General features: G+C 43.9%; 1 protein-coding gene across 1 annotated transcript in view; it reads right to left on the bottom strand.

The window, feature by feature from the left end:
- The window catches only part of LOC106570582 (copine-4-like), a 43,494-nt gene that overhangs the window by 21,614 nt on the left and 7,969 nt on the right, over positions 1-13,911 (bottom strand). Inside the window, exons 7-11 of the mRNA XM_045693779.1 lie at positions 12,702-12,785; positions 11,865-11,954; positions 9,649-9,747; positions 8,761-8,847; positions 4,523-4,582 (exon numbers count right to left, since the gene is read on the bottom strand). Coding sequence (XP_045549735.1) covers positions 4,523-4,582; positions 8,761-8,847; positions 9,649-9,747; positions 11,865-11,954; positions 12,702-12,785 — 420 coding nt within the window. The remainder of the gene's footprint in view (positions 1-4,522; positions 4,583-8,760; positions 8,848-9,648; positions 9,748-11,864; positions 11,955-12,701; positions 12,786-13,911) is intronic.

The following is a 13,911-nucleotide window of genomic DNA, read 5'->3' as shown; positions in this document are numbered from 1 at the left end:
GCCCTGCCCGTACCCTAGTTATTGATGAAGAAACAGGCCCTGCCTGTACCCTAGTTATTGATGAAGAAACAGGCCCTGCCCGTACCCTAGTTATTGATGAAGAAACAGGCCCTGCCCGTACCCTAGTTATTGATGAAGAAACAGGCCCTACCTGTACCCTAGTTATTGATGAAGAAACAGGCCCTACCTGTACCCTAGTTATTGATGAAGAAACAGGCCCTGCCTGTACCCTAGTTATTGATGAAGAAACAGGCCCTGCCCGTACCCTAGTTATTGATGAAGAAACAGGCCCTACCTGTACCCTAGTTATTGATGAAGAAACAGGCCCTGCCCGTACCCTAGTTATTGATGAAGAAACAGGCCCTGCCCGTACCCTAGTTATTGATGAAGAAACAGGCCCTGCCTGTACCCTAGTTATTGATGAAGAAACAGGCCCTGCCCGTACCCTAGTTATTGATGAAGAAACAGGCCCTGCCCGTACCCTAGTTATTGATGAAGAAACAGGCCCTGCCGTACCCTAGTTATTGATGAAGAAACAGGCCCTGCCCGTACCCTAGTTATTGATGAAGAAACAGGCCCTGCCTGTACCCTAGTTATTGATGAAGAAACAGGCCCTGCCTGTACCCTAGTTATTGATGAAGAAACAGGCCCTGCCCGTACCCTAGTTATTGATGAAGAAACAGGCCCTGCCTGTACCCTAGTTATTGATGAAGAAACAGGCCCTACCTGTACCCTAGTTATTGATGAAGAAACAGGCCCTGCCCGCACCCTAGTTATTGATGAAGAAACAGGCCCTACCTGTACCCTAGTTATTGATGAAGAAACAGGCCCTACCTGTACACTAGTTATTGATGAGACAACAGGCCCTACCTGTACACTAGTTATTGATGAAGAAACAGGCCCTACCTGTACCCTAGTTATTGATGAAGAAACAGGCCCTGCCCGTACCCTAGTTATTGATGAAGAAACAGGCCCTACCTGTACCGTAGTTATTGATGAGACAACAGGCCCTGCCCGTACACTAGTTATTGATGAAGAAACAGGCCCTGCCTGTACCCTAGTTATTGATGAAGAAACAGGCCCTGCCCGTACCCTAGTTATTGATGAAGAAACAGGCCCTGCCCGTACCGTAGTTATTGATGAAGAAACAGGCCCTGCCCGTACCCTAGTTATTGATGAAGAAACAGGCCCTACCTGTACCCTAGTTATTGATGAAGAAACAGGCCCTGCCCGTACCCTAGTTATTGATGAAGAAACAGGCCCTACCTGTACCCTAGTTATTGATGAAGAAACAGGCCCTGCCTGTACCCTAGTTATTGATGAAGACAACAGGCCCTACCTGTACACTAGTTATTGATGAAGAAACAGGCCCTACCTGTACCCTAGTTATTGATGAAGAAACAGGCCCTGCCCGTACCCTAGTTATTGATGAAGAAACAGGCCCTACCTGTACCCTAGTTATTGATGAAGAAACAGGCCCTACCTGTACACTAGTTATTGATGAGACAACAGGCCCTACCTGTACCCTAGTTATTGATGAAGAAACAGGCCCTACCTGTACCCTAGTTATTGATGAAGAAACAGGCCCTGCCCGTACCCTAGTTATTGATGAAGAAACAGGCCCTGCCCGTACCCTAGTTATTGATGAAGAAACAGGCCCTGCCCGTACCCTAGTTATTGATGAGACAACAGGCCCTACCTGTACACTAGTTATTGATGAAGAAACAGGCCCTACCTGTACCCTAGTTATTGATGAAGAAACAGGCCCTACCTGTACCCTAGTTATTGATGAAGAAACAGGCCCTGCCCGTACCCTAGTTATTGATGAAGAAACAGGCCCTGCCTGTACCCTAGTTATTGATGAAGAAACAGGCCCTGCCCGTACCCTAGTTATTGATGAAGAAACAGGCCCTGCCTGTACCCTAGTTATTGATGAAGAAACAGGCCCTACCTGTACCCTAGTTATTGATGAAGAAACAGGCCCTACCTGTACCCTAGTTATTGATGAAGAAACAGGCCCTGCCCGTACCCTAGTTATTGATGAAGAAACAGGCCCTGCCTGTACCCTAGTTATTGATGAAGAAACAGGCCCTACCTGTACCCTAGTTATTGATGAAGAAACAGGCCCTACCCGTACCCTAGTTATTGATGAAGAAACAGGCCCTGCCTGTACCCTAGTTATTGATGAAGAAACAGGCCCTACCCGTACCCTAGTTATTGATGAAGAAACAGGCCCTGCCTGTACCCTAGTTATTGATGAAGAAACAGGCCCTGCCCGTACCCTAGTTATTGATGAAGAAACAGGCCCTGCCCGTACCCTAGTTATTGATGAAGAAACAGGCCCTACCTGTACCCTAGTTATTGATGAAGAAACAGGCCCTGCCCGTACCCTAGTTATTGATGAAGAAACAGGCCCTACCTGTACCCTAGTTATTGATGAAGAAACAGGCCCTGCCCGTACCCTAGTTATTGATGAAGAAACAGGCCCTACCTGTACCCTAGTTATTGATGAAGAAACAGGCCCTGCCCGTACCCTAGTTATTGATGAAGAAACAGGCCCTGCCCGTACCCTAGTTATTGATGAAGAAACAGGCCCTGCCTGTACCCTAGTTATTGATGAAGAAACAGGCCCTGCCCGTACCCTAGTTATTGATGAAGAAACAGGCCCTGCCCGTACCCTAGTTATTGATGAAGAAACAGGCCCTACCTGTACCCTAGTTATTGATGAAGAAACAGGCCCTACCTGTACCCTAGTTATTGATGAAGAAACAGGCCCTACCTGTACCCTAGTTATTGATGAAGAAACAGGCCCTGCCCGTACCCTAGTTATTGATGAAGAAACAGGCCCTACCTGTACCCTAGTTATTGATGAAGAAACAGGCCCTGCCCGTACCCTAGTTATTGATGAAGAAACAGGCCCTGCCTGTACCCTAGTTATTGATGAAGAAACAGGCCCTGCCCGTACCCTAGTTATTGATGAAGAAACAGGCCCTACCTGTACCCTAGTTATTGATGAAGAAACAGGCCCTGCCCATACCCTAGTTATTGATGAAGAAACAGGCCCTGCCCGTACCCTAGTTATTGATGAAGAAACAGGCCCTGCCCGTACCCTAGTTATTGATGAAGAAACAGGCCCTGCCCGTACCCTAGTTATTGATGAAGAAACAGGCCCTGCCTGTACCCTAGTTATTGATGAAGAAACAGGCCCTGCCCGTACCCTAGTTATTGATGAAGAAACAGGCCCTGCCCGTACCCTAGTTATTGATGAAGAAACAGGCCCTGCCTGTACCCTAGTTATTGATGAAGAAACAGGCCCTGCCTGTACCCTAGTTATTGATGAAGAAACAGGCCCTGCCCGTACCCTAGTTATTGATGAAGAAACAGGCCCTGCCTGTACACTAGTTATTGATGAGACAACAGGCCCTACCTGTACCCTAGTTATTGATGAAGAAACAGGCCCTACCTGTACCCTAGTTATTGATGAAGAAACAGGCCCTGCCCGTACCCTAGTTATTGATGAAGAAACAGGCCCTACCTGTACACTAGTTATTGATGAGACAACAGGCCCTACCTGTACACTAGTTATTGATGAAGAAACAGGCCCTACCTGTACCCTAGTTATTGATGAAGAAACAGGCCCTGCCCGTACCCCTAGTTATTGATGAAGAAACAGGCCCTGCCCGTACCCTAGTTATTGATGAAGAAACAGGCCCTGCCCGTACCCTAGTTATTGATGAGACAACAGGCCCTACCTGTACACTAGTTATTGATGAAGAAACAGGCCCTACCTGTACCCTAGTTATTGATGAAGAAACAGGCCCTGCCCGTACCCTAGTTATTGATGAAGAAACAGGCCCTGCCTGTACCCTAGTTATTGATGAAGAAACAGGCCCTGCCCGTACCCTAGTTATTGATGAAGAAACAGGCCCTACCCGTACCCTAGTTATTGATGAAGAAACAGGCCCTACCTGTACACTGGTTATTGATGAAGAAACAGGCCCTGCCCGTACCCTAGTTATTGATGGAAAAACAGGCCCTACCCGGCACTAATCCGATGTATGATGTTGGGGCCCATCGGCCTCGGGTTGGGTAGCAGAGCTTTAGCGAGGAAGAAGGATAGGTGCCAGTTTTTTTCCTCTTATTATCTCGGGATGCAACTGAAGCAAACGATGGAATCTAATACTTCCCGTGTCTTTATTTCTCTCATTAACGAGTCGTCTCTAACCGCTTTGAACAACCTGATCTTGCATTGACACTGCCATCTCATAACTCACATCTTACATCTCACAAGGGAATGACCACAGCAGGTCACACCGGTATTGTTTATTGTTGTTCTTAAAATGCTAATTCTAATTCTCTCACTGACTTTTTGGCATCTCCCTGTTTACAAATTAATCTGGCTGCTTTCAACCACTCACACACACACACACACACACACACACACACACACACACACACACACACACACACACACACACACACACACACACACACACACACACACACACACACACACACTTACTGTGAACTGGATCTGACAGCCTCCCATGATGTAATCCAGGAAAGAATACATCTTGATGATCTGCCATTAGAAAGAACACAGTTACAGAAAGACGCTTCGTGTGTGTGTGTGTGTGTGTGCGTGTGTGTGTGTGTGAATACCTCATAACTGCTGTTAGAAAGAACACAAGTATACCACTACTAATTTAAATAACAGGGTAACACTTTACTTGTATACTGTACACTGGCATTCATAACACGACCTCTCGTAACATATTTATTCAACATCAGTGGGGGGGAGAGAGATAGTAGGGATAAAGAGAGATAGTAGGGATAAAGAGAGATAGTAGGGATAAAGAGAGATAGTAGGGATAAAGAGAGAGAGTAGGGATGAAGAGAGAGAGCGAGAGAGTAGGGATAAAGAGAGAGAGTCGGGATAAAGAGAGAGACAGTAGGGATAAAGAGAGAGAGTCGGGATAAAGAGAGAGAGTAGGGATAAAGAGAGAGAGTAGGGATGAAGAGAGATAGTAGGGATAAAGAGAGAGAGTAGGGATGAAGAGAGAGAGTAGGAATAAAGAGAGACAGTCAGGATAAAGAGAGAGAGTAGGGATGAAGAGAGAGAGTAGGAATAAAGAGAGAGAGTAGGAATAAAGAGAGAGAGTAGGGATGAAGAGAGAGAGTAGGGATAAAGAGAGAGGGTATGAATAAAGAGAGAGAGTAGGAATAAAGAGAGAGAGTAGAAATAAAGAGAGACAGTCAGGATAAAGAGAGAGAGTAGGGATGAAGAGAGAGAGTAGGAATAAAGAGAGAGAGTAGGGATGAAGAGAGAGAGTAGGGATAAAGAGAGAGAGTAGGAATAAAGAGAGAGAGTAGGGATGAAGAGAGAGAGTCGGGATAAAGAGAGAGAGTAGGGATAAAGAGAGAGAGTAGGGATAAAGAGAGAGAGTAGGGATGAAGAGAGAGAGTAGGGATAAAGAGAGAGAGTAGGGATAAAGAGAGAGAGTAGGGATAAAGAGAGAGAGTAGGAATAAAGAGAGAGAGTAGGGATGAAGAGAGAGAGAGACAAAAAGAGTGGGGTAGAGATAAAGTGTCACACCCTGATCCGTTTCACCAGTCTTTGTGCTTGTCTCCATCCCTCTCCAGGTGTCGCCCATCTTCCTCATTATCCCCTGTGTAGTTACACCTGTGTTCTCTGTTTGTCTGTGCCAGTTCATCTTGTCTTGTCAGGTTTTTCCAGCGTGCTTTCCCGTCTTCCTGTTTCTCAAGTTCTGTTTCCTAGTTTTTCCCGGTTCTGACCATTCTGCCTGTCCTGACCCCTTTGCCTGCCTGCCTGCCTGCCTGCCGTCCTGTACCTGCCTGAGTCTGACCTGTTTACGAACCTCTGCCTGCCCTGACCCCTTTGCCTGCCTGCCGTCCTGTACCTGCCTGAGTCTGACCTGTTTACGAACCTCTGCCTGTCCTCGAACCTGCCCTTTGCCTGCCCCGTGCTTACAATAAATCATCTGAGAACTGTACTATCTGCCTCTGGGTCTTATCCTGAGTCGTGACATAAAGAGGGGGATAGAGATAAAGAGAGAGAGGCCCATAAAGAGGGGGATAGAGATAAAGAGAGAGAGGGACATAAAGAGGGGGTAGAGATAAAGAGAGAGAGGGAAATAAAGAGGGCGATAGAGATAAAGAGAGAGACATAAAGAGGGGGATAGAGATGAAGAGAGAGAGGGACATAAAGAGGGGGATAGAGATAAAGAGAGAGGGACATAAAGAGGGGGATAGAGATAAAGAGAGAGCGGGAAATAAAGAGGGGGATAGAGTTAAAGAGAGAGAGGGACATAAAGAGGGGGTAGGGAGATGAAGAGAGAGAGGGACATAAAGAGGGGGATAGAGATAAAGAGAGAGGGACATAAAGAGGGGGATAGAGATGAAGAGAGAGAGGGACATAAAGAGGGGGATAGAGATAAAGAGAGGGACATAAAGAGGGGGATAGAGATGAAGAGAGAGAGGGACATAAAGAGGGGGATAGAGATAAAGAGAGGGGGACATAAAGAGGGGGATAGAGATGTAGAGAGAGGGACATAAAGAGGGGGATAGAGATAAAGAGAGAGAAGGACATAAAGAGGGGGTAGAGATAAAGAGAGAGAGGGAAATAAAGAGGAGGATAGAGATAAAGAGAGGGGGACATAAAGAGGGGGATAGAGATAAAGAGAGAGCGGGACATAAAGAGGGGGATAGAGATAAAGAGAGAGAGATAAAGAGGGGATAGAGATGAAGAGAGAGAGGGACATAAAGAGGGGGTAGAGATGAAGAGAGGGGGACATAAAGAGGGGGATAGAGATAAAGAGAGAGGGACATAAAGAGGGGGTAGAGATAAAGAGAGAGAGGGAAATAAAGAGGGGGATAGAGATAAAGAGAGAGACATAAAGAGGGGATAGAGATGAAGAGAGAGAGGGACATAAAGAGGGGGATAGAGATAAAGAGAGGGGGACATAAAGAGGGGGATAGAGATAAAGAGAGGGGGACATAAAGAGGGGGATAGAGATAAAGAGAGAGAGGGACATAAAGAGGGGGTAGAGATAAAGAGAGAGGGACATAAAGAGGGGGATAGAGATAAAGAGAGAGGGACATAAAGAGGGGGATAGAGATAAAGAGAGAGAGGGACATAAAGAGGGGGATAGAGATAAAGAGAGGGGGACATAAAGAGGGGGATAGAGATAAAGAGAGAGAGGGACATAAAGAGGGGGATAGAGATAAAGAGAGAGGGACATAAAGAGGGGGATAGAGATAAAGAGAGAGAGGGACATAAAGAGGGGGGTAGAGATAAAGAGAGGGGGACATAAAGAGGGGGATAGAGATAAAGAGAGAGGGGACATAAAGAGGGGGATAGAGATAAAGAGAGAGAGGGACATAAAGAGGGGGATAGATAGAAGAGAGGGGGACATAAAGAGGGGGATAGAGATAAAGAGAGAGAGGGACATAAAGAGGGGGTAGAGATGAAGAGAGGGGGACATAAAGAGGGGGATAGAGATAAAGAGAGGGGGACATAAAGAGGGGGATAGAGATAAAGAGAGAGGGACATAAAGAGGGGGATAGAGATAAAGAGAGAGGGACATAAAGAGGGGGATAGAGATAAAGAGAGAGAGGGACATAAAGAGGGGGATAGAGATAAAGAGAGAGGGACATAAAGAGGGGGATAGAGATAAAGAGAGAGAGGGACATAAAGAGGGGGGTAGAGATGAAGAGAGGGGGACATAAAGAGGGGGATAGAGATAAAGAGAGGGGGACATAAAGAGGGGGATAGAGATAAAGAGAGAGGGACATAAAGAGGGGGATAGAGATAAAGAGAGAGAGGGACATAAAGAGGGGGATAGATATGAAGAGAGGGGGACATAAAGAGGGGGATAGAGATAAAGAGAGAGAGGGACATAAAGAGGGGGTAGAGATAAAGAGAGGGGGACATAAAGAGGGGGATAGAGATAAAGAGAGGGGGACATAAAGAGGGGGATAGAGATAAAGAGAGAGGGACATAAAGAGGGGGATAGAGATAAAGAGAGAGAGGGACATAAAGAGGGGGATAGAGATGAAGAGAGGGGGACATAAAGAGGGGGATAGAGATAAAGAGAGGGGGACATAAAGAGGGGGATAGAGATAAAGAGAGAGGGACATAAAGAGGGGGATAGAGATAAAGAGAGAGAGGACATAAAGAGGGGGATAGATATGAAGAGAGGGGGACATAAAGAGGGGGATAGAGATAAAGAGAGAGGGACATAAAGAGGGGGATAGAGATAAAGAGAGGGGGACATAAAGAGGGGGATAGAGATAAAGAGAGAGAGGGACATAAAGAGGGGGATAGAGATAAAGAGAGGGGGACATAAAGAGGGGGATAGAGATAAAGAGAGGGGGACATAAAGAGGGGGATAGAGATGAAGAGAGAGGGACATAAAGAGGGGGATAGAGATGAAGAGAGAGAGGACATAAAGAGGGGGATAGAGATAAAGAGAGGGGGACATAAAGAGGGGGATAGAGATGAAGAGAGAGGGACATAAAGAGGGGGATAGAGATAAAGAGAGGGGGACATAAAGAGGGGGATAGAGATAAAGAGAGAGAGGGACATAAAGAGGGGGATAGAGATGAAGAGAGGGGGACATAAAGAGTGGGGTAGAGATGAAGAGAGGGGGACATAAAGAGGGGGATAGAGATGAAGAGAGGGGGACATAAAGAGGGGGATAGAGATAAAGAGAGAGAGTAAGAAAAGAGGAGTGTTACCTTACAGTGGTTGAGGACGATGACGCCAGAGTTTCTGTAGTTCTTCTTCTTCATTTGGTACTTCGGGTTTATACAGTCCCATTGCATCTACACACACACACATTAACATGCAAGTGAATCATTTGCATGTTTAGCAATTAGTAGCCTAAATAATCATTTTAGCTCATTGAGGGTCAGGTTAAGTTTAGGTTGGGTTAGGGTTGGGTTAGGGTTAGTTTGGGTTAGGTTAGGTTTGGGTTAGTATTAGATTTAGGGTTGGGTTAGGGTTAGGGTTAGGTGAGGTTGGGTTAGTATTAGATTTAGGGTTGGGTTAGGGTTAGGGTTAGGTTAGGTTTGGGTTAGTATTAGATTTAGGGTTGGGTTAGGGTTAGGGTTAGGTTAGGTTGGGTTAGTATTAGATTTAGGGTTGGGTTAGTTAGGGTTAGGTTAGATTTAGGGTTGGGTTAGTTAGGGTTAGGTTAGATTTAGGGTTGGGTTAGGGTTGGGTTAGGGTTAGGTTGGGTTAGTATTAGATTTAGGGTTGGGTTAGGGTTAGATTTAGGGTTGGGTTAGGGTTGGGTTAGGGTTAGGTTGAGTTAGTATTAGATTTAGGGTTGGGTTAGTTAGGGTTAGGTTAGATTTAGGGTTGGGTTAGGTTGGGTTAGTATTAGATTTAGGGTTGGGTTAGGGTTAGATTTAGGGTTGGGTTAGGGTTGGGTTAGGGTTAGGTTGGCTTAGTATTAGATTTAGGGTTGGGTTAGTTAGGGTTAGGTTAGATTTAGGGTTGGGTTAGGGTTAGGGTTAGGTTAGGTTGGGTTAGTATTAGATTTAGGGTCGGGTTAGTTAGGGTTAGGTTAGATTTAGGGTTGGGTTAGTTAGGGTTAGGTTAGATTTAGGGTTAGGGTGTACCTGTCTCCCCTCCAGGTCTGTCCGTATCTCCTTATAGGTGGTCTGAAACTCTCCAATGAAGTCGTGCTTCCCATTGGAGTCCCAATCATACACTGTGCACTGAAACATACACGCACACACACACGCACGCACACACACACACAGACATACACAGACACACATAAATGCCATGCTGAATGATTGATAGCTGGTTTTATATTAATCTGGAGACGCTGAGTGGGACTCAGCTGTAGTGTGTGTGTGTGTGTATGTGTGTGTGTGTGTGTGTGTGTGTGTGTGTGTGTGTGTGTGTGTGTGTGTGTGTGTGTGTGTGTGTGTGCCTATCAAGGTTGGGACTATTCATTAGACAGAGATGGAGCTAAGTCATGTTCATTAGACAGAGATGGAGCTAAGTCATGTTCATTAGACAGAGATGGAGCTAAGTCATGTTCATTAGACAGAGATGGAGCTAAGTCATGTTCATTAGACAGAGATGGAGCTAAGTCATGTTCATTAGACAGAGATGGAGCTAAGTCATGTTGCTTAGACAGAGATGGAGCTAAGTCATGTTCATTAGACAGAGATGGAGCTAAGTCATGTTCATTAGACAGAGATGGAGCTAAGTCATGTTCATTAGACAGAGATGGAGCTAAGTCATATTCATTAGACAGCGATGGAGCTAAGTCATGTTCATTAGACAGCGATGGAGCTAAGTCATGTTCATTAGACAGAGATGGAGCTAAGTCATGTTCATTAGACAAAGATGGAGCTAAGTCATCTTCATTAGACAGCGATGGAGCTAAGTCATGTTCATTAGACAGAGATGGAGCTAAGTCATGTTCATTAGACAGCGATGGAGCTAAGTCATGTTCATTAGACAGAGATGGAGCTAAGTCATGTTCATTAGACAGCGATGGAGCTAAGTCATCTTCATTAGACAGCGATGGAGCTAAGTCATGTTCATTAGACAAAGATGGAGCTAAGTCATCTTCATTAGACAGCGATGGAGCTAAGTCATGTTCATTAGACAAAGATGGAGCTAAGTCATCTTCATTAGACAGCGATGGAGCTAAGTCATGTTCATTAGACAGAGATGGAGCTAAGTCATGTTCATTAGACAGCGATGGAGCTAAGTCATGTTCATTAGACAGAGATGGAGCTAAGTCATGTTCATTAGACAGAGATGGAGCTAAGTCATGTTCATTAGACAGAGATGGAGCTAAGTCATGTTCATTAGACAGTGATGGAGCTAAGTCATCTTCATTAGACAGCGATGGAGCTAAGTCATGTTCATTAGACAGAGATGGAGCTAAGTCATGTTCATTAGGGCGCAAAATTAGCAAAATCAAAACATTTCAGAACAGAGAGCAAAAATCGGTCATCATATTTGTAATATCTATTCTGTTTTAAAACGTTTTCTTCTGTTTGTGCTAACTGATCACTGATTCAGACCTAACACAATGATAACTGATTCAGACATAGCTCCACAATGTAATTCAGACTTACCACAATGATAACTGATTCAGACATAGCTCCACAATGTAATTCAGACTTAACACAATGATAACTGATTCAGACATAGCTCCACAATGTAATTCAGACTTAACACAATGATAACTGATTCAGACATAGCTCCACAATGTAATTCAGACTTAACACAATGATAACTGATTCAGACATAGCTCCACAATGTAATTCAGACTCAACACAATGATAACTGATTCAGACGTAACACAATAATCTTTGATTCAGAACTCACACAGACCTGACTCAGTCCACTCTGTTCTACTTATGGATTTTTTAACAGGTAACTGTGTGTGTGTGTGTGTGTGTGTGTGTGTGTGTGTGTGTGTGTGTGTGTGTGTGTGTGTGTGTGTGTGTGTTCCCCGTTGACAGGGCTGACAAGAGACACGGGGTGTTAAGAGGCTTGTGAATAATTAATGATACCATGTTTATTCATGAAGACAATACCGTTTAGAATCTCTGTAAGGTTAAAGAGTCACACACACACACACACACACACACACACACACACACACACCTGACAAACAACACAACACGAGCATGAATATTTTACTGACTTAAAAAAACAACAACTGTGTCGTCAGTGTGTCACAAGACTGTGTTAGGCAGCTGAGCTAAAGCCTCTTCAAATCTTAAGCAAGGTCACTCGTCACCATCAGGTGCATGTGGTCAGGTTAGAGGATGTTATGGGCAGGTTATGGTTGTGATCTTACCTTTAGTTGGCGGTCGTGGTCTCCACTACACAGTGTGTTAAGAGAGACCTTGAATGACTTCCACACCGGGCTGAGGTCGTTCATCACCGTCTGACAACACACACATGACCAGTACTACTTAGCTCCTTTTCTGGGGGGGTATCTGTACTTTACTATTTCTATTTTTCACAACTTTTACTTTTACTTCACTATATTCCCAAAGAAAATACTTTTTACGGCATACTTTTTTAGTCCGTACTTAGCAGGACAGGAAAATGGTCAAATTCACACACTTATCAAGAGAACATCCCTGGTCATCCCTACTGCCTCTGATCTGGCAGTCTTTGTAAATGATGTCTGAGTGTTGGAGTGTGACCCTGGCTGTCCGTAAATAAAAAAACAAGAAAATCGTGCAGTCTGGTTTGCTTAATAGGGTTAGGGTTACACTTACATGTACTTTTGATACTTGAGTATATTTAAAACCAAATACTTTAAGACTTTTACTCAAGTAGTATTTTACTGGGTGACTTTCATGTTTACTTGAGTCATTTTCTATTAAGGTATCTTTACTTTTACTCAAGTATGACAATTGGGTACTTTTTCTACCACTGCACACGTCAATATCATCATCTGTGCTCATACTGTCTGTGAGTGGACAGGTGGCAGGTCACCTAGCGGTTAAGAGCATTGGGCCTGTAGGCGAAAGTTCGCTGGTTCAAATCCCTGAGCCGACTAGGTGAAAAATCGGCCAATGTTCCCATGTGAACAAGGCACTTAACCGTAATTACTCCTGTGAGTTACTCAGTCTGCTAAATGACTAAACTGTAAATATAAAATGTGTGTCCGTGTGCATTTTACCTCAGTTCTGTGAACAAGTGATCCACTGCCATCATCATTTATTCTGAAGATTTCCAAAAATGGATCTGATTTACTGAAGAAATCCTACAGAAAAACACAAACATCAGGTGTGATAATCAGCTCAATCAATTGTTTATTCAGCTAAGCAGTGGTGTAAAGTAACTAAGTAAAACATACTTTGAAGCACTTCTTAAATCGTTTTTTGGGGGTATCTGTACTTAACTTTATTATTTATATTTTTTACAACTTTTCCACTACATTCCTGAAGAAAATATGTACTTTTTACTCCCATACATTTCCCCTAACACTCAAAAGTACTCATTACATTTCATATGCTCAGGCAGGACGGCAATATGGTCCAATTCACGCATCTATCAATATAATGGGTTGTCATCCTTATTGCCTCTGATCTGGCAGACTCACTAAGCACAAATACTGTTTGTAAATGATGTCTGAGTGTTGGAGTGTGGCCTTGGCTGCCCATAAATAAATTAAAAACAATAAAATTGTGCCATCTGGTTTGCTTAAAGATGGAATATGCAGAAATCGCTCTGCCATTTCCTGGATGCTCAAATTGTAATAGTTTGCCTAATTTCAGTTTATATGACAAAACAAGCAGTCATTTTGTAGAGAATCATTGTACCATCTAAACCTCTGTGAAAAAAATATTTTCCATAAGCAAAAAGATTGTATTTTCAGCTGTTTGAAGCTGGTGTACAAAACCAATGTAAAAGATGCAAAAACCAAACATAAGAACGAGAAGCATAGAAATGGCTTACATAGAGAGCATGGCTTACATAGAACATATTTTCCGCTTCTTAGACTTCCTTTTGATGAGAATGACAGATCTATAGCACACATTTCTATGTGAATTTGGTCAGGTCGCCCAAAAAGTTACATTATATACAGAATTTGTTGTATAGCATTTACTTTTTACTTTAACTCAAGTGTGACAGTTTAGTACTTTCCCACCGCTGTATAAGTACATTTAAAACCAGATACAGTGAGGGAAAAAAGTATTTGATCCCCTGCTGATTTTGTACGTTTGCCCACTGACAAAGAAATGATGAGTCCATCATTTTAATGGTAGGTTTATTTGAACAGTGAGAAACAGAATAACAACAAAAAAATCCAGAAAAACGCATGTCAAAAATGTTATAAATTGATTTGACCCCTCTCAATCAGATTGATTTCTGGCTCCCAGGTGTCT

Source organism: Salmo salar, chromosome ssa14 (genome assembly GCF_905237065.1).
Source record: "Salmo salar chromosome ssa14, Ssal_v3.1, whole genome shotgun sequence".
NCBI lineage: Eukaryota > Metazoa > Chordata > Actinopteri > Salmoniformes > Salmonidae > Salmo > Salmo salar.
This window is presented reverse-complemented; position numbering and strand designations above follow the sequence as displayed.